The following is a 23,887-nucleotide window of genomic DNA, read 5'->3' as shown; positions in this document are numbered from 1 at the left end:
ATAAAAAATAATAAAAAAGACAATCCTACAGAAAACCTAGCTTTGTGTTACAGATATGATGCTTGGTTCCCATCAACATCACTGTAAGAACTTATAGTTTCACATCAGATAACTGAATGATTCAATTAAGAACACAGACCTGTCCCTTTTTTGTGGCATCCTCATTAACATTTATGCTCCTCCAGGGTAGTCTAGGGCACCAGTTCTCCACCTATGGGGAAAAAGGAAAAAAATAAAAATAAAAAAATAAATAAAAATAAAAACTGTATCCCATTAGCATGTATGTTTATATACGCGACTGCCATATAGGCTTATGCCTGCATATCTTAAAAAGGGAGTTACTTTCTGCAGGTCTGACAAGCAGGTAGATAAACATGTATGGGTGTGAAAACACATCACTCTGACTGAGCTTATTTTTCCCTTGCATCCTGTTCATTACTCTCTCTTCCTTACACACACACAGTCATCTATCCCCCCCAGGAGGCACACACTCAACATGCCCTACCAAACCTCCCAGTGACACAAACTGATCTGCTATCACAAACACTTTTCCTTTTTCCTTCAAGTTTTTCCATACCAACTAGTACATATGCAACTTCCAAGGGTGGACATTTCAGCAAGAATGAAACGCACAGCCAAGAAAACTTTCAATTGGTTTCAGAGAAAGAAAACAAAGCTGTTATAATGGCCCAGCCAATCACCTGACCTGAATCCAATTGAATATGGAAGAATGGGCCAAAATCACACCTGAACCATGTATGCAACTAGTTTCTCAGTTTCAGGAGCCGGCTTGAAACTGTCATCACCAACAGAGCCTTTTGTACGAAGTATTATATACATTTCAGTAACTGTGTTCAATACTTTTTCCTGTGTCATTTGTCATTATTACACATAACTGGAGTTAGTAGAGACAGCTGTTGATGGAGAGGAAGATAGTAATTTGCTTAAACAATTTGTTCAATGATTTTACCAATGAACGGTAAATTTAAAAGTCGTCTGTGAGCCAAGAAAAATTGTGGTACAACCAGCAGCGCTATAAACAACATAAAAACTTGTGGATGACACAAAGACTGTATCGTTCAGAAAATGGGGTAAATTAAGTCTTGGTGCTGATTGAATTTTAGTCCAGAAGGTTCAAATGAAATCAGAAAGAACAAAAAAATGAAGACATTAGGTCCCAAAGAGAGAGGAATTACTTAGCGTCTCTTACAAGATCAGCATAAAATGCAGAGATTGATGTGTGGACTTGATCAACTGCACACAAAGTGTTCTCTTGTCAGATGAAACAATTATTCAATTGCTTGACCAGAAAGATCAGTGCTGGTCTTGCAGGAATGACTATAGACCTTGAGGTAAAAAATGTTGACTTGATGGAAACATATGTCTTTTTAAAATATAAATACTTGCTGCTGAATCAGTCATGCACCACTGATCAATGGTACATCCACACAAAGCAGATAGTAGTCTGGATCTTGGAAGCATTTTTGAATATGGCTTTCTCTTTGCATAATACTTTTTTCAGTTTGAATTTGTTGATGAAGCAATTTGTTGATTAAGATGGTTTCTAACTCGGTGCTGTCTGAGTGATTGAAGTCTCAGTGCTTGATGACTGCTATCTTGCATTGAAAAATTAAAACTTTTTTTAGCGAATTAGCTAATGAAGTTTGGCCCATGGGGAGCCACAGCCCTTCTTTGCTTGCCATTCTTTTGTGCACTGTCCTTATGTACCCAATCCATATACCAGGTTGAGTGTTTGAAAACAAAGAAACTCGACAAATATTTCACAATTATTTTGTATTTTGCACTACTTCTCTCTTTCACTCATTTGTGCTTGTTTGTACATACATTTTCAGCATTTGTCAGATCAGTTCTACTCACAGATATTCAAAATGCTTTTAGCCTAAAGGATAAACATACTCTGAATGCACCTCTACACAGACAAACACACAAATGCAAACACCTCCAGTGTGAAAAACATATTTTTGATCGTTGTTATTAATGGAAGCTGTTGAGGGAATAAATTATTTTTCATCTCACTGCAAGTGAATAAACAAACCAAACTATGTGGATGACTTTAGATGGACCAGGTCATGTTCAGGTGTGTTTAAGCTTTTTCAAACCTGTAATCATTAAGCCTCTATTATTTGATCATTTTTATCAGCTCAGTGATATGGCACTCTTATGGTCATATGCAGAATCTGGGGACCTTTTAGTCATGTTTTGTTGATTATCAATAATACTTTACTGTTCATCAGGCTGTATGGCCTCTACAATAGCATTTATGCCATTCATTCATTGTCTGTAACTGCTTATCCAGTTTGCGGGAGGTCCGGAGGCTACCCAGAATCACTGGACGCAGGGCGGGGACACACCCTGGTGGGTGAGCCAGTCCTTCACAGGGCAACACACATGCATTCATTCACACCAATGGATACTTTCTGAGTCGCCAGTCCACCTGCCAACGTGTGTATTTGGACTATGGGAGGAAACACAAGGAAACCCACGCGGACACAGGGAGGCCAAACCAAACTCCTCATAGACCGGAGAGGGACTTGAACCCCCAACCCCAGATCCCTAGAGCTGTGTGACAGCGACACTACCGATTGTGCCACAGTGCAATTTACAATTTATGACAAACATAAACGTACATATGTATGAATGTTTTTGCAACAAATGTCAGTTGTCGTTAAACATCCCTCATTCAATTTCAGCCTTGAAAGTGTTATGGTGGCTGACAATTCTTGAAATATGTCTTTGGATGTTTATATTTGGCCAGGTCTCCCTTGTAAAAGAGATCAGTGATCTTAATGGGACTTACCTGCTTAAATAAAGACTTAATAAATAAAATATAGTTACAGCAGGTGAAATATGTATTGAACACGTCATCAATTATCAAAATATATGTCACAAATGTAACGTCACTGATTTTCTAAGTAAATATATTTCTAAAGGTGCTAAAAGTTGCACTCTAAACATAGAATATGAAAAAGCTCAAATTAAAGTTATTAATGACATTTGCTTAAATACAGACTCTGGAAAAATATCTCTTCTATTATTTCTTGATCTTAGCGCTGCCTTCCTTATAGACAGACTCAGGAACTGGGTTGGACTCTCAGGAACAGTTCTTAAACTGAAACTGTGTCAGAGACCTGTGGTGTCCCCCAGGAATCAATTCTTGGGCTGCGCATATTTAATTTATACATGCTTCCTCTTGGTCAGATTCTACAAGACTATTGGCTTACCACAGGTATTTATTTAGCCCTATGCCCAAATAAATTTGACTGACTCACTGATTCACTTTGTGAATACGAGAGGACGGGATGGAGGACACAATTGTCTGCAGGTGAATAAAACTTATTTTTTATAAAAAAGTTATTTTATATGGGAATAGCAATTAAAGGCACAGAGTAGTTGCATATTTTGATTTGAGAGCCGTCAAAATTAAAGAACAAACTCGTAATTTTGGCGTACTAATGGATTCTGACCTCCATTTTAGCAGTCATGTTAAAGCAGTTCCTAGATTAGAATTTTATCACCTTAAGATCATCAATAAGATTAGAGATTTTCTGGCTAAACTAGACATGAATAAACTCACCTACACCTCTGTTCCTAGCAGGAGTGATTACTGTAATGGTCTTCTAAAAGGGCTCCCAAAAATGCAATTAAACAGCACAAGCTGATATACAATTCATATGCTCACTAGTTCTCCCTAGGAATAAAATAAGAAAACACAATTCCCTTGTACTTACACCCTTAAACTGGATACAAGTATGTTAAGGAATAGACTTTTGTTACTGTTAATGTTCTAGAAATGTCTTAATACTGCAGGATCATTTATTAGATATGCTACAGAGGAGTGCTGGGTGATAAAAATTATCTTGATTTATTTGGAGAAAAATTTTTGCTTTTGTGCGATAATGATAAGCTTTGGGTAATATCACTCAATACTTATTTGCTTCTATTTCCAGTTTTCCCATTATCAGGTGATACTTGTGCTATTATGGTAAATTAACATAGAGACTGTATGAGTGTGAGAATGTAAACAAGACAATTTGTTATGTTCATGTGCTTGTGGGTATGTATTAAAAATACATAAATTAATGTTATAGTCTCCCATTTTGCCCGGTATTGTGAACACTTTAAACACTTAAGTCATGTGATATTGTAGTAAACATTAATATAAGCTACAATTTAAAGAAACATGATTCCCACTTCCTCCCACAGTCCAAAAACACACGTTGGTAGGTGGATTGGCGACTCAAAAGTGTCCATAGGTGTGAGTGTGTGAGCGATGTATCTGTGTGTCTGTGTTGCCCTGTGAAGGACTGGTGCCCCCTCCAGGGTGTATTCCCGCCTTGCGCCCAATGATTCCAGGTAGGCTCTGGATCCACCGCGACCCAGAACTGGATAAGCGGTTACAGATAATGAATGAATGAATGAATGATTGATTCCCACTGCATTACTTATGCTATATCCCAAAGTAGACAAAAGCACACTACATGCGAAACTCGTGTCTTTTGCATTAAACTTTTTTTTTATTGCATTATTTGATTTGATGTAATTGCTTTTTAAGTTTTATTTCTTGGAGATCTTTACAATTTATTTTACTCTTTTACTTGTTTCACTATTGTAATATTTTGGTAACATTTTACAACAAAGCTTTATGAAGTCATGATACTTAAGGCAGTAATAAACCTTAATAAATAGATCATTTCACAGTTAATCATTTATGTTTCTTAATCATTCAATTATTTAATCATTTAGTAATGCTTTTTACTACAAACTGGATTCCAAAAAATTTGGGACACTAAACAAATTGTGAATAAAAACTGAATGCAATGATGTGGAGATGGCAAATGTCAATATTTTATTCGTAATAGAACATAGATGACAGATCAAAAGTTTAATCTGAGTAAATGTAACATTTTAAAGGAAAAATATGTTGATTCAAAATTTCACAGTGTCAACAAATCCCAAAAAAGTTGCAAGTAGCAATAAGTGGCTGGAAAAAGGAAATTGAACATATAACGAACAGCTGGAAGACCAATTAACACTAATTAGGTCAATTGACAACATGATTGGGTATAAAAAAAAAAAAGCTTCTCAGAGTGCCAGTGTCTCATTACTCATTGTAAATACAAATATTTCAGTACTTTGCCAATACTGTTTCTGAAAAGCACTGAATGGCACTTTTACACAAAAGTTGTATAAAAAAATGAACTTGCTTTAGCATGGCCTAATGTAAAATCGGTGTCATTATTGCCACATGTTTTTCATGTCTTCATCACAAATAAAAGAGAGGAAAAAAATTAATTAACATGTCAATGTTAAAATCCTGGTAAACCAGGGAGGAAAGTTTTAGGCATATTTGCTAACATACTGGTCCACCGCAGAGCAGGTTCTTCTATTCTTGCACACCTCTCATTCCATCACAGTTAGTCTTTATCAAAACTGTTCACAAAAGTTTGTGCCTAATATATACTGGCTTTTGAGTCTATCTTATGTATGTCCATGTTTTAGATAGAGAGCTTCATCTGTTCAACAATATATTCCGTACTCATCAGTCATCCACTACTTTGTTAAAAACTTATTGAAACGCTACAGTACAATAGTAACAATATATTTTTGTTCTTAACAATTAATCTGACTGAAGTATTCCACCATTGACGTTTCCAGAATTTCAAAGTAGTCTCTTCGATGGATGTCTTTATTTGCCAAACTGAGGGACAAGAGCAAATGAATCCAGATGATAATGCCTTATCTAGAAGTTTAATTCGCTTGCATTGACCAATTGAGCAATGGTCCACTAACTTACGGACCTCTGAAATACAGCATGTTGAAATAACTAATGCCAATTACAGAGACTACACACACACACACACACAAAGGCTGCTGCAATTAAACAAAGGCAAACTATTATTTATCTTTCAGGGTTTTCAATTTATGTCTGTTTGTTAAATATAAACAATTTTTTTAAATTGATGCATGTAAAAAATACAAATATAAAATATAGCCGCAAGCGGCAATTACAGGGGGTAATGGCATTACTTGGCACCATGGGTTTCACTGCAACTCTTTTTGCTTTAACTTAATTTATTTTTTTCGGATTTGGATACACTTGTGAAATTTTTTAACATGTGACATTTTGCACTGAATATTCTTCAACTCAGCACATCAACCAGCTGCTGGATTTGAACCCAAGACCATTCAGTTACAAAGCCAGCTGCTATCAGGTAGCATTACTTGCATGCTTGGCGTTTCACTTCATTCATTACACTATTAAAAATTTGAGTCAATATATAGTCGTGCATGAATATATTCATCATTTCAGAGTAGCAATTATTGAAGTAATTCCATCAAAATGTACTTGTGAATGTTGAGGTGAATAAGGAGTCATGCATGAAACACACTAAACTCCTCAGCAATCTCCGATCATTACTTAATTTCATATGAGCTACGTTTTATCCATAATATATGTAAGAACCCTCGCTATTCTACAAGGCGTATAATAAAACCATCTACCGCCCTACAATTTATAGAAAACCTACCAGAACTATCGACCCCAGTTCCAACTCCATCAGACCCAATGGACCTAGATGTACTAACTGATTACCTAGAAAATACCTGTCGATCTACTTTAGAAAAGGTAGCACCACTTAAACATAAAAGTATAAGACAGAAAAAGCTCGCACCATGGTATAACGATAAGACCCGTACTTTAAAACAAACATTACGAAAACTAGAGCGGAAATGGCGATCAACCAAGCTTGAAGTGTTCCATTCTGCCTGGAAGGACAGCCTTATAGAGTATAGAAATGCCCTCACTAAAGCTCGCTCAGCATATCTGGCCTCGCTGATCTCCCATAATAAAAATAATCCGAGAGCACTGTTTAGTGTGTTTTCTAGAATTACAAAAAATCAAGCAGGTTCTGAACAACTAATTCCAGCAACTCTCACCAGTAAAGATTTTATGGACTTTTTTAATAATAAAATTGAGAATATTAGACAACAAACTCTAGCCACAGGATCAAATCCATCCTGGCTGCCACCTGATGTGAATGAAATAAAACATAATATAACTGTAAAAGAAAGACTTGAAACCTTTTGCCCACTCCCACAATTAGAACTAGAGAAGATTATCACCTCCGCAAACTGTACAACTTGCACACTTGATGCAATTCCCACAAAGTTGCTCAAAGAAGTACTACCAGCTATTATTGATCCTCTTTTAACTATAGTAAACTCATCGCTTAGTCTGGGCCATGTACCCAAAGCTTTTAAACTAGCAGTTATTAAACCTATGATCAAGAAACCAAATCTTGATGCTAGTACACTGTCTAATTACAGGCCTATTTCTAATTTGCCATTTCTGTCTAAGATCTTAGAAAAAGCTGTGGCCCAACAACTTAGTTCATATCTACATAAGAATCATATATATGAAAAATTCCAATCTGGATTCAGGCAACATCATAGTACAGAGACAGCTCTAGTCAAGATAACAAATGATCTTCTTCTTGCCTCTGATCAAGGCCACGTATCCCTGTTGGTGCTTCTTGACCTAAGCGCAGCCTTCGATACAATAGACCACAATATTCTCATAGAAAGGTTAGAAAACATGGTTGGAATCACAGGGACAGCCCTATTATGGTTCAAATCTTACTTAACGGAACGTTATCAATTCGTAAAAGTAAACAATCTAAATTCAAATTATTCTAAAGTAAGATTTGGAATTCCACAAGGCTCTATTTTAGGACCATTATTATTTACATTATACATGTTACCGCTAGGCACAGTTATAAGAAACCATGACATTAACTTTCACTGTTACGCAGACGACACACAATTGTATATTTCAGCCAAGCCCGATGACAAACACAGATTAAAGAAAATAGAGGACTGTGTAAAAGACGTGAAAGGCTGGATGTTGCGTAACTTCCTCCTTCTAAACAGCAACAAAACAGAGGTCCTGCTTTTGGGTCCAAAAGTGACAAGAAATAAATTATCAGACTTAATTTTAAATCTAGCTAACTTTCCAGTTAAACCTGGTTCAGCAGCAAAAAATCTTGGTGTCATAATTGACCCGGATTTATCATTTGATCAACACATAGGTAGTATCACTAGGACAGCTTTTTTACATCTTCGCAATATTGCTAAGATTAGAAATGCCTTATCCCTCCAGGACGCAGAAACATTAGTACATGCCTTTATTACTTCAGGGCTTGACTACTGTAACGCACTACTGTCAGGATGCACCAGCAGCAATTTAAGAAAACTTCAACTAGTTCAAAATGCTGCAGCTAGGGTCCTCACTAAAACTTGAAAATTTGAACATATCAGCCCAGTTTTATCATCACTTCATTGGCTGCCTGTTAAATTCCGCATTGACTACAAAATTTTGTTATTAACATATAAAGCTCTACATGGGCTTGCTCCTGAATATCTTCAAGACAACAATTTCCTATTATGAGCCCCCACGTTCACTCAGATCACAGAATACTGGATTTTTAAATGTTCCCAGAATTCAGAAGGCCTCAGCTGGGGGAAGAGCCTTTTCTTATAAAGCCCCCCAACTCTGGAATGATCTTCCAGAAAATGTTCGGGACTCAGACACAGTCACAATCTTCAAATGTAGGCTAAAAACTCATTTGTTTAGTTTATCATTTGGTAGCTAATGCTCCCCCATAGATAAAGGCGGCAGATCCGGGGGGTCCATGGACACAGGGAATTATAGTATACTGAGACGCTGGTGCTGTCGTCCCGCCGCTTCTCGCGATCACTCAGGTTTGTTGACGGTGGAGCGGAGGGATGCCAGTGTTTCAGGATGCTCCCGTGTCTGTGTGTCCTCCTGGTTCTCTCCTTTTAGTTAATGCTGTCATAGTCAGATCTGCCGGAGTCATTAGCCACACTCTGGAAATTTTCATATTTTCTACTTTACAAACACAAAACAGTTCAAAACTAATTCCATCCCTTTACATCTTTCCGAGTAAACGACTGCCCACCTGTCTGTCTGGACACTGATGGATGACTGTCGAGATCCTCCTCCACGCTTCAGACCAGCTGCCCACGCTCCAGCAACCACCAAGTGCCTTGAAGCTGTCCCTACACTGAAGTTCTCATGGACTACTAACTATCATCACCAGTAGATTGACCAGAGGAGGATGGGTCACCCCTTGTGAGCCTTGGTTCCTCCCAAGGTTTCTTCCTCAGCTGGGGGAGTTTTTCCTTGCCACTGTCGCCCCTGGCTTGCTCACTTGAGGGTTTTACATTTGTCTTTACATTTCATGTCAAATCTTGTCTTACTGGAATTCTGTGAAGCTGCTTTGTGACAACATCAGTTGTGAAAAGCGCTATATAAATAAATTTGATTTGATTTGATTAAACTAAACAGCCACAGGATTCAAACCCCTGACTATTTGCATTCAAAGTAAATCACTGAAAGCTTGCACCAATCTTGAGTCTTCCTCAATCTTTCATTACACTTTTTGACACTGAATATCAGTAGGGAATCAAGCACAAATTCAGTCATTGTTTAAGATTTTGCAATTCCTATAAGCATTAGATGTCTTTTGATTCTAACACCTTCTACATCCTGTAACATTCTCTACATATAATACTCAGACAGCAACCAAATTTTGGCCCAGTTCAGGATTCAATCCCTGAACCGAGGCAGTTGCTTTCATGTTAAGGCACAAGTGACTTCTGCAGAGCCCCATTTTAAGCGTCTTGTAAGGGTGGAGTAATATGGAAAAAAGCTAAATTTTATTGTTTGGTCTGGGCAAATTTTTATGCAGGGGAAAAAAAGGAATTTACTCAGCATTTCAGTTTTGCGGTATTATTAGCAAGTATAAAACACCCTATCAGAACATTGCAGCATGCAAGGTTCTCACAGCATTCATAAAAGCATTTTACTGTCACAGCAATCTAGCTTGGGATTCGAACCCCAAACCTTTGGGTCAAGAAAGCAGTTGCTTGCATGTTATGCCACAAGGGAACTGTGAATACCGAGTCTCATCTTGAGCAACCATTGTTGCAAGCATTTCAAATACTTTGAAATATTATCATTATAAATAATTATACAAAACGGGACAAAATGTTGCTCTATAGTTTGAGAGTTATAGCTGTATTTGTCTGATTTTTGGAACTCTCACTAGATCAACGCAGGACAAACTGGTTCTAATTTAAAGATAGGCTAGGCTATATGACTTGTGTTGCTAAATGAGATTTAATTAATGTATAAATTTATCAAGAGACTTAATTAGGCATCAGCTTCTGAAAAGTGAGTAGATTTTGCTGCTTACTCTTTTTGCTGTTATCACCAAGCCGTTGGGTCCAAAAATTCAATCTCCGTTCTCCAGTTCTTTGCTTCTTGTCCTCCCGGTGTCACTGAAGGTAGGCTCGTTAGGGAGGGAATTCCTTCCAGGGTGAGTCAGACACTCTTGGCCTTAGACGGTGTGACGTCAGTCGGGGGATTCCCTTCACGGAGAACTGCTGGCCTGGCTGGATTGTCCCCTGAGTGAGGGGGGCGTCTAAGAGTCGTTCGCTCGTTACTCAAGTCCCCAGAAGCGATGCCCTCAGAAGTCAGAGTATAACACTAACATATCCGCTATCAACTAATCTCAGGGGTGATATCTTATTCTGGCCAAAATAAGTTTCACCTGCTTTGATCAGTCATGAGATTAAACTTGTATTGGGCGATAAAACATGACACAAATAAACAAAGAAAAAGATTACTGAGAATTACTAGGCGTTACTTTGTAGTTTCTGTATCACACTGCTAACTAGCACAAGGCGTCCCTTGGAAGTTGAGTGAGGTCCTTCGTTAGAGTCTTTGACGAGTCGTTTCGTCGGTGTAAGGAAAAAGGAAGAGCGTCGCACTTAAAGTGAAGAGAGCTACATGAGGAGCGTAGCGGAAAAGAGAAGAGGGTCGCAGAAGAGTGTAGCGGAAAAAGGGCAGAAGAAGAGAGGGAGCGGAGTCGGGCATTCCCTTTTCAGATGTGGCGCGGTCACGCCCATTTGGGAGGTCTCCTTCCTTTGATTGGATCCTGGGTCTGAGGCTCACGTGACTTGTTTCACGTTTCAGAGAGAGAGAAAAGAATCACGTATACACATGAAACTGAATAACGTAAAAATTACTTATACATGCTTGTGGTATAGCACAATGAGTGTCCTGGATTATTAATATCAAATATCTACGTATATATATCTTGGGTATTTTACGATTACATCCCACTACAATATTATGCTAGAAGTTAGAAACTAATTCGTTTTCCTAATCAGAGACAGAAATTTTCCTTCATGATTGAAACAGTAATACACATCACTTCATTAGTTACTAGACATTCACTTGAGAACAACAGAGAGTAACATTCATACATATTGCATAAACATATTTATAAATACTCGATTAAGTCCGTTATGTATTTAGACGGCAGCAGGGCGAAATATGATTTCGCAAATGTTCACTTGGGGTCGCTGTTGGTCCATGTTATTCGTTTGGTTCGGATCGGGTTTTCAGGAGTTCAGTGCAAGGTCAATTCTGTGTGCCATCTGTGTGATTTGCAGACGATAATCAGTGCCATCTTGACGCCGCTCGTAATAAAACTGGGTTGTTAATCCTAGTCTTCACCACTTTGTTTGATCTTCTTTTTGCCTAAAAGCGTCATAAACTGGCTTGTTATCTTTCCATTCATGGAGAAGTGGAGGGGGTCATTGGAAGGTGTCCTTGTCCATCTTTGATGTGCGTGAGTTTGTGTGTGTGTGTGGGGAGGGGTGCAGCGTCTGTACGCACACACACAATTTTGTGGAATGTGGGGTTCTGTCCCAAGAAATCCTTATTCAGAGTGGAGAGTCTTTCATTCAGAACTTTTCATTTCTTTATTCGATCCATACTACACTACAATATGTACACTTATATACACCTATAACTCAAAAACGCTTTCCCCAAAAAAACTTCACATGCTTGATCAGTCTGAGGAGCAGATGTCATAATTAAACTGTGGTGCCACTGCAATCCTAGATGGCGCTATAACACAAAAAAGCCATTTAATCAGTTATTGTCTAATTGTAGCGCCCCCGTTTTGTGGATTTAGGTCTCCATTGGGCTTCATTTCTTGGAGTTATGGATGAAAAACCTATAAAGCTGCTCACACTTCAAATTATTGATATGTTGCAACAAAAAATATTCAAAAAGTCACACTTTTTTTGATAATTACTTACCTACAGAATACAGATTCCAACAAGGCCAATTATGTGTGAATAGAATCAAATTCCACAGACTAGTTCGAAAAACTGATTTCAAACTGGCTATTGAGAAAATATAATGCATTTTTGACAGTACTTGCAATTACAAATTTGTAAGGGCCTATGCAGAGCATACAGACAAACAAATTGCTTGTCGATATGCTTAATTTTCACTGACATATTCCATATTTTCTTGTTATTGCGCCCCCCTAGTGGCTATTGTTACAAAAAATTTTCTGCACTTAGGAAGTGCCTCCATGGACCTGCCAGTCAAGATCGTCAAGGATTTAAGCTCTGGGCAGAGCTTAGTGATTGTATCGACCTTTTTGGATTGGCAGGACCCAAGGAATCAGGGGAAAAATTATATTTCGTCTCTATGCCTCACGTGGTAGGAGCCCCATAAGAAAAGGCATTTTCCTTCGCTGTAGTGCCCCCATGAGGCCAATCAGTCTGATTTTTTGCACCTGAGTAGCGGGAGGGTTTATTACCTACTGACCAAGTCTATAGGCCTCACGGTTTGGGCTGTGCGATCATTTGTGCAGAAAAAGAATAAAAATTAAAATCCTAACAATTATAACAGGGTCTCTAGCACCTTGTGCTTGAACCCCTAATAAGAAAAATCAGAGAAAAAGCAAGAGTGGCCGAAGCACCTTTGCTGCTTGGCCCCCTAACAATAGTGCATGAAGGGTTTAACTTGAATTTTACTAGTGAATGAAGCACCACCCTAGTGTATGTCAGAATTCTCTTACCTCACTCAGGTAGATGAAAAAGGAGCAGGTTGACCCATCCACTCCATAGTTTCCGTAACAGGCATCGGAACGCCACATGTCCTTCATCCACTAAGGAAAAGGGGGAGAACAGGAACATGTCAGCAGAATTCCAGCATGAAACCAATTTGTTTAGCCTTTATGTTGGAAAAGAAAAAAAGGCTTGAATTCCATTCAGCATACAACTGCTGACTGTATTTGCTGCATGACTACAGGCAGTTTAGCAGATACTCAGCACATCACTGGCAAATTTGTACATACAATAAAGGAATAACAAACAAGTGCAAAATATTAACAAGGCATTCACAGGGTAGGCCAAATTTCCATCCTTACTGAACTCTGTAGCCAACAGATATTACATGTCACTACTGCATTTTCAATGAAAGAAACAATAAATAGTGTCAACTATAGATGGGCATTATGAACACCTAACAATACCAGTAAATGTATTATTAATATATGTTTTTTACCTTAATTGTCTCTCAAAATGTACTCAATTTCAAGTCTGCCAGTCAGCTAAGACTCACAAAACACACAGAGGAACACATGCTGCCTCCGAGACACATTAAGCAAGCCACATAACTAGAGAGTCAACCATGCTTGTAGGAGAATACTAATTGCTCATTTCTGCAAAACCAGCTAACAGATGCTAGCATTTGCTAGAATGATGCCGACTGATGGGGGAGTGCTAGGGCCATGACATGACACTACATATTGTTGCATCGACAAAGTCAGGGAAGAGACTCTTGGAAACATTTCTGCTCTTTACTCTTAGAAATAAAGTTTTACAGAAGAAGGGGTGGAGCCCAATGACTTAACGGAACTCCTTTTTCTCTTTTTCAATGGCTCCAACAGCAGCCAGGCTACCACTATCACATGCCTTCAACTATAGGGTGAAGACACACACTCACACATTGCGCAGATAACACCAACATAATGATCCAAAATGAACCTTTCTTATTGGACCAACTATTTATATCTCCCAACCGTCCACATGCTAAACATGCAAATTCAGCTATTCAGTTATCAGTCACATGCTCTACTGTTTTAAGTCCATGCAAGCTGGCCAGCTGCCATAATATATTGTCAATGCACCTTCAGTGAGTGAAGCATAACACTTTTTAAGGGAGCATACAAAACTCTGTTACAAAAAATAAGGATGCTTGAACCACTTGAAAAGTTTTATAACATTTTCTGAAGAGCACTGCCCTCAGAATATGATGCTCTAAAGAAGCAAAAGGAGAATAAGATCACCATGTTAAAATCCAAGTTTAGATTAGAGTAGAATAAAGCCCCCTAGACACTTCTGATTGATTGAGCGCTTAACTTTGGGATGAGCTTGAGTAGAATTTATAATCCATAACATTAGTGTCATGTTTATATGGTTGAATGCAACCAAGCCTGCTGAGCAAGTTTCTTATTGTCTGTGAATTTCAGAAGAAACAATGGGAAATATCCACTGATATTCAGTAGGATTACAATCATAAAATTGCTAGTCTATGTGTACAGCTAAAGATGTACTGCCACAAGCTCAACTCCACATCAACTGTAAAGAAATGTATTAGTTCAAAATACATAATACATCTGAGAGAAGGCAGGTCCAATTTGTCCTTGAAATAAAGTTTCCCCTCATCTGGAGCAGTTTTCTCTGCAAGGCATAAGAAGGACATATTGATCCCAGTTTGTATGGCTCAAATCACACTTATCAATTAATTATGTTATTAATTTGTTATTATATGTAATTAATTACCTCTGATGAAGAAAGGGGAGGAAGATTAGTTGACTCTGCACTCTGACAGCGACACAAGGTTGGGTTTAGTGGCCCGCCTAAATATGTCATTGACTGGTGCCCACTAGGTCTCACTGCTTGCTGACCACCTGCAGTCCTTCAGGGACTTTACAGGCAAATAATATTCCAGCAAGATAAGTCATGGCATCATTGAACCAACATGAGAGGGTGGGGGGAAAGCACATGCTTCCTTGGACATTTCTGAAACTGCCTCCTCTTTTCAAACTGGTGCTGGCTTAACACCACTCAAGGAGAACATGAATGGGGAGAATACTTACTATCTAGACCTGTTATTACAGCTAATACACTGGCTACATGCTTAAAAATAAAGGTGATACTAAGATTTTTTTTTGATTGATGCCATAGGTGAACTAATTTTGTTTCCATAAAAATATTTTTGGTAATAGCTTTTAAATTGCTAAAGAACATTTATATCAAGTGAAGTTTATTCACACTTATACATCTCTTTAAAAAAGAAGGTTTGTTATGGAAGCAGTAGTTTTTTTTTTTCTATGGCATCACTCAAAGAAACTTTTTTGTATATCTTTTATTTTGAAGTGTAGCACTGTGTTTATGATTAGGGGATAAAGAGGGCCATTCTACCCACTGAGAGTATTAGGAGAATTGTGCGCACATGTAATATAGGCCTCAGATATTGGAAAGAAAGTTCAGATAAAAAAATGTACTAATTATTTAATAGTTCATTTTAAATATTAACAAGCTAATATGTGCACATTTTCCTCTCTGAAAAAAATTACAGCCTGGTTAATCTGTTACAAAAATGGGGACAGCTCTAATTTTAAAAAGGGGAACATTCAATAGAAGAAAAAAATTAATAAATAAGGAAACTACACCCAGTGGTCATGTATTGATAATAAACAAAGCCTTTTCCACAACAAAGGTAAAATGAGTAAAAAGCTTACTGACATCTCTATACAGCAAAGTTTATACTGATCCAGGGCTGAACAATTTCAAAGAATGTAATTTTCTAAATTCATAATAAAGGTGAATATCTGATATTACACAATGTTTTGTTAACAATATTTTAACAGGAGAAAATGAATATTTTTAAACATGCAATCCTGAAGGTCTACAAATGCCTGTGTTGGTTTTTGTTAGAGGAAAATAAATAAATAAATAAATGCTTAAATAATATAAAACAACCACAATAAAATTTCTCCCCACACCTTCTGTCAGGGTGTGACCAAAAACAAGGCTAAGAGGCACATTGAGGAGTCACGTCTAGACATTTATTGCAAATAAATTACAAATTTAAAGTTTATGCAACAAGCTAAGTTTCTAGCCTGTGAGCTTGAGGGAACAGAAAAAAAACTCATCCTTGACAGCACAATCGGTCCTCTTTTAACACCATGGATCAAACCATTTAACATTCAAGGTACATTGAATTGTTACCCCAGTAACAGTGAATGTGAAGAACTCCACTTAACTGGACATCACTACTTCACATTCAATCTCACACTTTAGATTACCATCACAAGATTTCAATATTAAATATCAATGGAAATAATGTTGTAAAATACCCACTAGCTCTTTGTACAAACATGGTTTACCCCCTAGAAAGGTTCCAAGTAGTACAGTCCAGATTACCCAGAATTCCAGGCATTTCTATAAAGACATGCTCAGTAAGCCCGCACCTTCTCTAAACCAACACCCACTAACCCACGCTGCAGACATGGCTCCTGGGAATCAAACAAAGAAGTCAGCAGAAATGTTATGGTGAGAACAATAAAAATGTTAAAACTGTCCCATCTTATGGTCTGACTCTTCTTTACTAGCGTGCACAACTAGTATAGAAAAGATAAGTTTAAAAGATGTTAAATTATTGACCATTTACCTGAAATATAGGATTTGAACAGAATTTTAACCTTTTATGAGCTAATCACTTTAAATGATTTTATAATGAAAAACATTAACTTTGAAATGAATAAATATAACCAATGTATACATTCTGGGCAATCTTAAAATCAGAAGTAGGGATATTACTGCAATGTACTCTGAACTTGTGCTGAACAAAATTTAAATTCATACTTTACTCCCTAAACACCCTGCATCCCTTATTCTTACATGTGGGGCCTTAGTGGGCCATCACACCTTCCAACAAAAATGTAAATGTCCTACCAAAACAGGTGAACATCTCATGACTTATCCGCTTCTTAAAGAACCTAGATGAATGTAAATAAAATCTGATTCTACTTCTGGCATATTTTCTACAATTGACAGAGATTTCTAATGTGCACAACAAAATGACTCATAAAGAAGAAATCAAAAATAATAATAATTCATCAGTAGCAGAGAAGAACAAGGATATTTGTCTTTGTGGCATCGCACAAACTCTCCGAATTTCTCAAGGCAGTAGCAAGAGCTAAGATCTTTTAATTAAGTCTGCGTCTTGATTCCAGACGTGTACGGAGGCTGCAAATTAACTCCATGGAGAGGGAGGGATCAAAAGCTGCTTCACTCTCCCATGCCAGCGGGGATTTACAATAAGAAACCTGCAGAAGAGCATTTCAGGGAGGCTTTATGGTTCAGATTTCAATGAGCTGCTTGCAGTACATGAGCATGAGAGAAGTGAGAGGAATATCTCCACTTGACTCAGCTGAGAACTGAAATAACTGAATGCCAGGAAGAGAAATAAAAAGAGTGGGGTTACATTTAAATGCATCAAAAGAACAGAGGATAACAGTGTGCTCATTCTCTCTCTCTCTCTAGATGTTAAAGGAAACATCTACAATTGTAATCAAAAACACTTTATATAAAATTCATAAGGTGTTCTCACAGTTTGCAAGCTCTCCAGCCTGTCTGTGTGCTGGAAACCAGTCTAATGTGTTTACAAAATCCCAGTGTGGCTCGGTCTCACACATGCTAGGCTTTCTTCTCTTTTTCTGCTCATAGAAGAAAATTTGCAAATGTTGAAAATCATGAAAGGAGAAAAGAATATTGCTTTATTCCTGCTCCATAGGTGGGTAATATTGATCACTGTAGGATCACCAGATATTAGATATATATTATTGTATTGTGATTTAAGCAAAAAAAAATTTCCTAAGTGAACATTTAAAATTTAAGGTGACAGTCACTGTAAAAAGTGGGACTGGGGTCAATTAATATTTAGTTAAAAACTAATAGTAACTTACACTTAATAAAAAAGACTTTATGTAGTTTGAAATCAATTTGAGGTAAATTCAACAAATTTGACCAAAGTATTAAATGCAATTTACACAATTTTGGTGGAATAAAATTAGCTGGGATATGTTGAATAGAATTTATTCATATTTTATCAGTAAAGGCAAAGATCCAGAAAAGTTGTTTATGACACATATAAACGACAGTTTATATGTGGATGAAGTTTAACTTGTCTGTAAGTTTTTAATTCACTGTTTGAATTACAGGATGCTCAGTCTCTTTCAGAGTATACTTCCAAACTGTCATTGCAGCACTAGCTCACTCTCACTTAATACACCGAGTTACATTTGAAAGCAGATTTCAGCAAATTAGAGGAAAGTGCACACCACGAAATAAGAGGCAATGATTTGTCAGTTTACTAAGCATTTAACATTTTACGTATTATGTTAGCATTCCATACTCAATATATCTGAATGCATTTTTTCATAATATTGTATAGGAACACCTAGCTAAGTTTGTTTTTATTTTTATAAACAAATATTATATAAACAAATGTTTAATATATTTTTATTACATTTGTTTTTATTTTATTTTATTGTGCAAGGTTCAGTCTGTGAGAAAGTCCAAAAATGTAGTAGCAGTCACGTGTCCTTGAGCCCGCAGTTCACAGGATAGGTTGCAGCAGAATCTCCATGACAACGCTCCTCTGGGGGAGTTTGACTATCAGCAGCTCAAGGCCAAAACAGATAAGTTCAGTTTGTTGAGATCAGAGACCTGAAGCTAATTTGATCTAATAGTCCCTCTGATTCAAAGCTCCATTTTTGCTCTGGTCTTCCAAACATTCATTCTTGGAGTACAAAGCCGTTAGTTGCTCCTTGATGGAATCCAAGCTTCTTTTCACAGTCCCAGTCTGTGTGCCAATGGCTCTGCCCATCCCATCAATCATGTTGGTCAGTTTCCTTGGACTGTTTACAACTGACTCAGCTCTTTTAATTTTCCAATAAACCAGGGCATCGCCTAATCCAGTCAGCAGAAATGCCTCCTGGACGCCTTCCTGGTGAGGTTTTCCAGGCATGTCCAACAGGGAGGAGGCCCCGGGAAAGACCAAGAACACAAGAACACACTGGAGAGACTGCATGTCTCGACTGGCCTGGGAATGCCTCAGTATACCCCCGAAGGAGCAGGAATCAGTGGCTGGGGAGAGGGAGGTCTGGGTTTCTTTGCTCCGACTGCTTCCCCTGTGACCCGGACCCGGATAAGCGGTGAATAGTGGATGGATGGATGGATAAATATTTTTGAGCTATATTAATTCATAAGTAGGCATGTTATTACTAAATCCGACACATTTTAACTGTGCATTTTATTAACATTTACATAATTTTCTTGCTTAAATTGAGTTAATTTATTCAATGAATGTTAATTAAAAGTTTGAAAATAAGAATCTACTCATTAATATTACGTGTCACTTTGTTGCCATAATTTTTTAAAGTAACTAATTTTTTTAGTGTTGTATACGCTTTTTACACAAGTTAACACAGTTCCCTATGGACACACACACAGCTCATCACAGCCCTGTACTAGCAGCAGCAAGAAAACAGGCATAGAATTTTGTTACCTACAAAAAACTTTGGGAGAGGGGCATGTTTACCACTGTGTTACATCACTTTTCCTTTTAACAACACTCAATAAGCGATTGGGAACTGAGGACATTAATTGTTTAGGTTTTGTAGGTGGAATTCTTTCCCATTGCTTGATGTACAATTTCAGTTGCTCAACAGTCCGGGGTCTCCGTTGTTGTATTTTGCGCTTCATAATGCGCCACACATTTTCAATGGGAGACAGGTCTGGACTGCAGGCAGGCCAGTCTAGAACCCGCACCCTTTACTACGAAGCCACGCTGTTGTAACACGTTCAGATTGTGGCTTGGCATTGTCTTGATGAAATAAGACATCCCTGAAAACGACATTGCTTGGATGGAAGCTTATATGGCTCCAATCCTGTATGTACCTTTCAGCCTTAATAGTGCCTTCACAGATGTGCAAGTTACCCATGCCATGGGCACTAAACACCCCCATACCATCAGAGCTTTTGAACTTTGCGCTGATAACAATCTGGACAGTCCTTTTCCTCTTTTGCCTGGAGCACACAACGTCCATGATATCCAAAAAAAGTTTGAAATGTGGACTCCTCAGACCACAGGACACTATTCCACTTTGCGTCAGGTCTTTTGCTTGGGCCCAGAAAAGCTGGCGGCATTTCTGGGTGTTGTTGATATATGGCTTTCATTTTACATGGTAGAGTTTTAACTTGCACTTGTAGATGGAGCAACAAGCTGTTTTGACTGACAAGGGTTTTCTAAAGTGTTCCTGAGCCCATTTGGTAATATCCGTTACAGTTTTTAATGCAGTGCCACCTGAGGTCACAGGCATTCAATGTTGGTTTTTGGCCTTGCCGCATACTTGCAGAGATTTCTCAGATTCTTTTAATCTTTTGATGATATTATGGACTGTAGATGATGAAATCCCTAAATTCCTTGCAATTGTACATGGAGAAACGTTCCTGAACTGTTGGACGATTTGCTCATGCAGTTGGTCACATAGAGGTGAACCCCATCCTTGCTTGTGAACAATTGAGCCCTTCAGGGATGCTCTCTTTATACCCAATCATGACACTCACCTGTTTCTAATTAACCTGTTCACCTGTGGAATGTTCCATACAGGTATTTTTTGAACATTACTCAAATTTCCCAGCCTTTTGTTGCCCCTGTCCCAACTCTTTTGGAACGTGGAAGAATTGGAAGAATTTAACTTAATTTATTTGAACATTAAGAGCTTGTCTTTTTTATTTTTAATTTGCAAATCATAGTATTCTGTTTTACACAACTTTCCAACTTCATTGGGATTGTTTTTTTTTTTTTTTTTTGGCCTGTTTTACTTTCGAAATAGAGAAGTCATACTTTTATTTTCTTAACTAACCAGCACAGCAGCAATTGTTTGTCATAGGGTCGTGCTGTGGTGAATTGTTCAGTTATCTCGCCCTTGTTCGCTGCTCCTGTTTTTAAGTTTGAGTAGGATATACATGAATGATGCGCTTTATCCATTTGTTATGCTTAGAGCAGTGGTAATCTAACATTTTTATTTATATTATGTAATAGCAAAATAAGATTTAAGTGTTCAGCCCAAAAATAAAACATAACAACCCATAATGGGTATTTCGCACAATTGGTATACTGCATATTTTCTGAGTAAAGTCCTATTAGTCAGGTTTAGTTTTACCTGTGGATGTATGTGTAAAGTAATTATTACTGGAGTAATCTCAGTAGCTTTAATCCTGTCAGAACAGACCATTCCTAAGCTTTTTATCCTACCAGCAGTTAAAATAACCCCACGTTATATAAACCCACCATGTCACATGGTGGAATACTGTATCAAATCCTGGACAAAAGGATTGTTTTACTGGTTTTCTTGAGAAAAGAGGAGCTGGAGGATGCGTTTAGTGATGAAATACACAGATGGTGGGAAGGCTGTCCTCAGAACAGTAGCAAAAGTCTAAAATCTCAAGTAGCCCTGCTGTATATGATCCACACTGTGTGACAACAGTGCGTGAATCGAGTAGCCCCTCTCATCTCTGTTATTTTCACCAGGATATTTTATCCAGTGTGAATCCAAAATAAACATTACTGACATCCTGTGGTAAAAATGACATTACCCATATGAAAAAAGTGATCTTTTCTACACAATTCATTTGTAAAGCTGTCAAAGGTCAAAAGAACCTCTTAAATACTGGTGTTAAATATGACATTAGCAAACATGTTTATGTATTCATTACAGAAATTACCATGTCATTTTGAAACTACTGACATCTATCAAAATAAATAAATAAAAATATTGTATAGGTCATAAATCAATATTTGCTTTTATAGATCTTTCGTTCCAAATCCAATCACAAAGTTTTAAGCCTAAATCTGACCTCAGGCCTACCACCTTTGCAAAACCTGACAGGCCAGCAACTGTAATATTACCACATTCTGACAGGTTTGGAAAACAAGACTGGGCAGCCTGGCTAAACTAGGCTTGTTGTCGGCTGCATAGTGTTTGTTATACTGTGGAATTTCAACAATACACACCCTTCCTATTAGAGAAGCTTTGGGGCATCACATCAATGTATTTGTTTACTTTATGTGATATTTTGCTACAGGAAATATAGGGCAAAGGTAATACATTTAGAAATGGGAAGGAAAATAAAATAAAGATCACAAATTTGTAGTTATTAATGTTTTATATATTTTTGCGTTTATAAAATTGGTAATGCTAATCATTTAAGCATTCATTATCTGAAACCGCCTATCCAATTCAGGGTCGTGGTGGGTCTGAAGCCTACAGGGAATCACTGGGTGCAAGGCGGGAACACACCCTGGAGGGGGCACCAGTCCTTCACAGGGTGACACACACTCACACATTCACTCACAGACTCACACCTACTTTTGAGTTGCCAATCCACCTACCAACATGTGTTTTTGGACCGTGGGAGAAACCCGGAGCACTCGGAGGAAACCCACGCAGACAGGGGGAGAACACACCAAACTCCTCACAGACACCCAGAGAGGGACTCAAACCCTCAACCTCCAGGTCCCTGGAGCTGTGTGACTGCAAAACTATCTGCTGCACCACCATGCCGCCCTCATGATTTAATAGATGTAATTTACTCGTCAGAAAGTCTGTAATGGTGAGATGTGTCAGTGTAATTGTGTTGTTATAGGGACAGAAGACTTTCTCTTTGTTAACTATATAGTAGAAACAAAAGGCTGGTTCACAGAAATGCCTCCAAACAAATAAGAAACTATTAGACTATACTACCTCAATAATGTTCAATATATTTTTGTTTGAGGCTGCAGTAAAACACTGAACTGCTCACCACGGTGGACTTCAGCACTGATGCTCTCAAATCTCTGACCCCTTGAACACTTCAATCCTTGAGCCTTCTGCTCACCTTTCAAAAACATCATTAAAATTAACACTTCAGTGAAGGATTTGGGGCTTATGGTAAGAAATGGGATGGGAGAAAGCCTACAGACAGCAAAATTCCCTCCGGACGCATTTTCCCTACCAAAAAGAGGACTTGTCCAGGGAAAACAGGACATTTGGTCACTGCCAAACTGTTCACGAACTAGAATGTGAAATATAGCCGAACAAACAACAGAAGGTGTATTAGAATCTTCAGTTCTCTCTGTTAAATATGGCTAAACTAACAGTTCCTATTACTGCATGCGTGTTTCAACATTAGGAGTCAGTCAATCAGTAAGCACAAATGCCTCTTTTAGGTCACCCTGGTAGACAGTCTGGCAAAAACACAAATTCAGTTTAAAACCAGTCTACTGTGTTTTCTAGGTTTTCTAACATGTTTACTAGGCTTTTTCTTTTCTGCTCATGCCATGAAAAGTGGCGTTTTGGAAGATTTTAGACAATGAAGAGCCCTCCAAACATTGAAAACCATGAACCAAGATTGCTCTATTCCTGCTCTGTGGGTAACTAATATTGACATGTGTGTAAGTAATAATGATATTTTGGCTGTTTCTGATTACTTAAGGTGGAACATGCATCAAATTCTGGAGAGCGTTTACTGCATGAAAGTAAATATACTCAAAACTAACACATTCGTTTCTGTTGTTATTAAAAAAGAAATAAAAACTTACAAAAGTTAAATTTCAGCCATGTTCAAACTGTTGTTTTTTCCCCTCAAACATACCATTCCACAGAGCCTCTGAATGTAAACCAACAAGAGAACACAGTTTCCCCACAATCATAGATTTTGCCTTCAATCTCTGACATTTGGACTGCTTTTGTGTATTGTACTCACCTTCATTTTTCCCTCACAGTGTGGGAAACCATCGAGTGGAGGTAGTTCACACTTCTCCTGTGCTCCATTTAGCAGGTCTACAAAGAAAGAAAAA

At 37.9% G+C, this 23,887-nt stretch overlaps 1 protein-coding gene across 2 annotated transcripts in view; it reads right to left on the bottom strand.

The window, feature by feature from the left end:
• The window catches only part of LOC136677501 (alpha-1,6-mannosylglycoprotein 6-beta-N-acetylglucosaminyltransferase A-like), a 247,051-nt gene that overhangs the window by 93,883 nt on the left and 129,281 nt on the right, over nt 1–23,887 (bottom strand). For both annotated transcript variants that reach the window (XM_066655064.1, XM_066655063.1), the window contains 3 exons: nt 23,794–23,870; nt 12,990–13,079; nt 140–211 (listed from right to left, as the gene is read on the bottom strand). In XM_066655064.1, coding sequence (XP_066511161.1) covers nt 140–211; nt 12,990–13,079; nt 23,794–23,870 — 239 coding nt within the window. The remainder of the gene's footprint in view (nt 1–139; nt 212–12,989; nt 13,080–23,793; nt 23,871–23,887) is intronic.

The sequence above is a fragment of the Hoplias malabaricus genome, chromosome X2 (assembly GCF_029633855.1).
Source record: "Hoplias malabaricus isolate fHopMal1 chromosome X2, fHopMal1.hap1, whole genome shotgun sequence".
Lineage (NCBI taxonomy): Eukaryota > Metazoa > Chordata > Actinopteri > Characiformes > Erythrinidae > Hoplias > Hoplias malabaricus.
The sequence above is the reverse complement of the archived record's forward strand: the minus strand, read 5'-3'. Positions and strand labels throughout refer to the sequence as shown.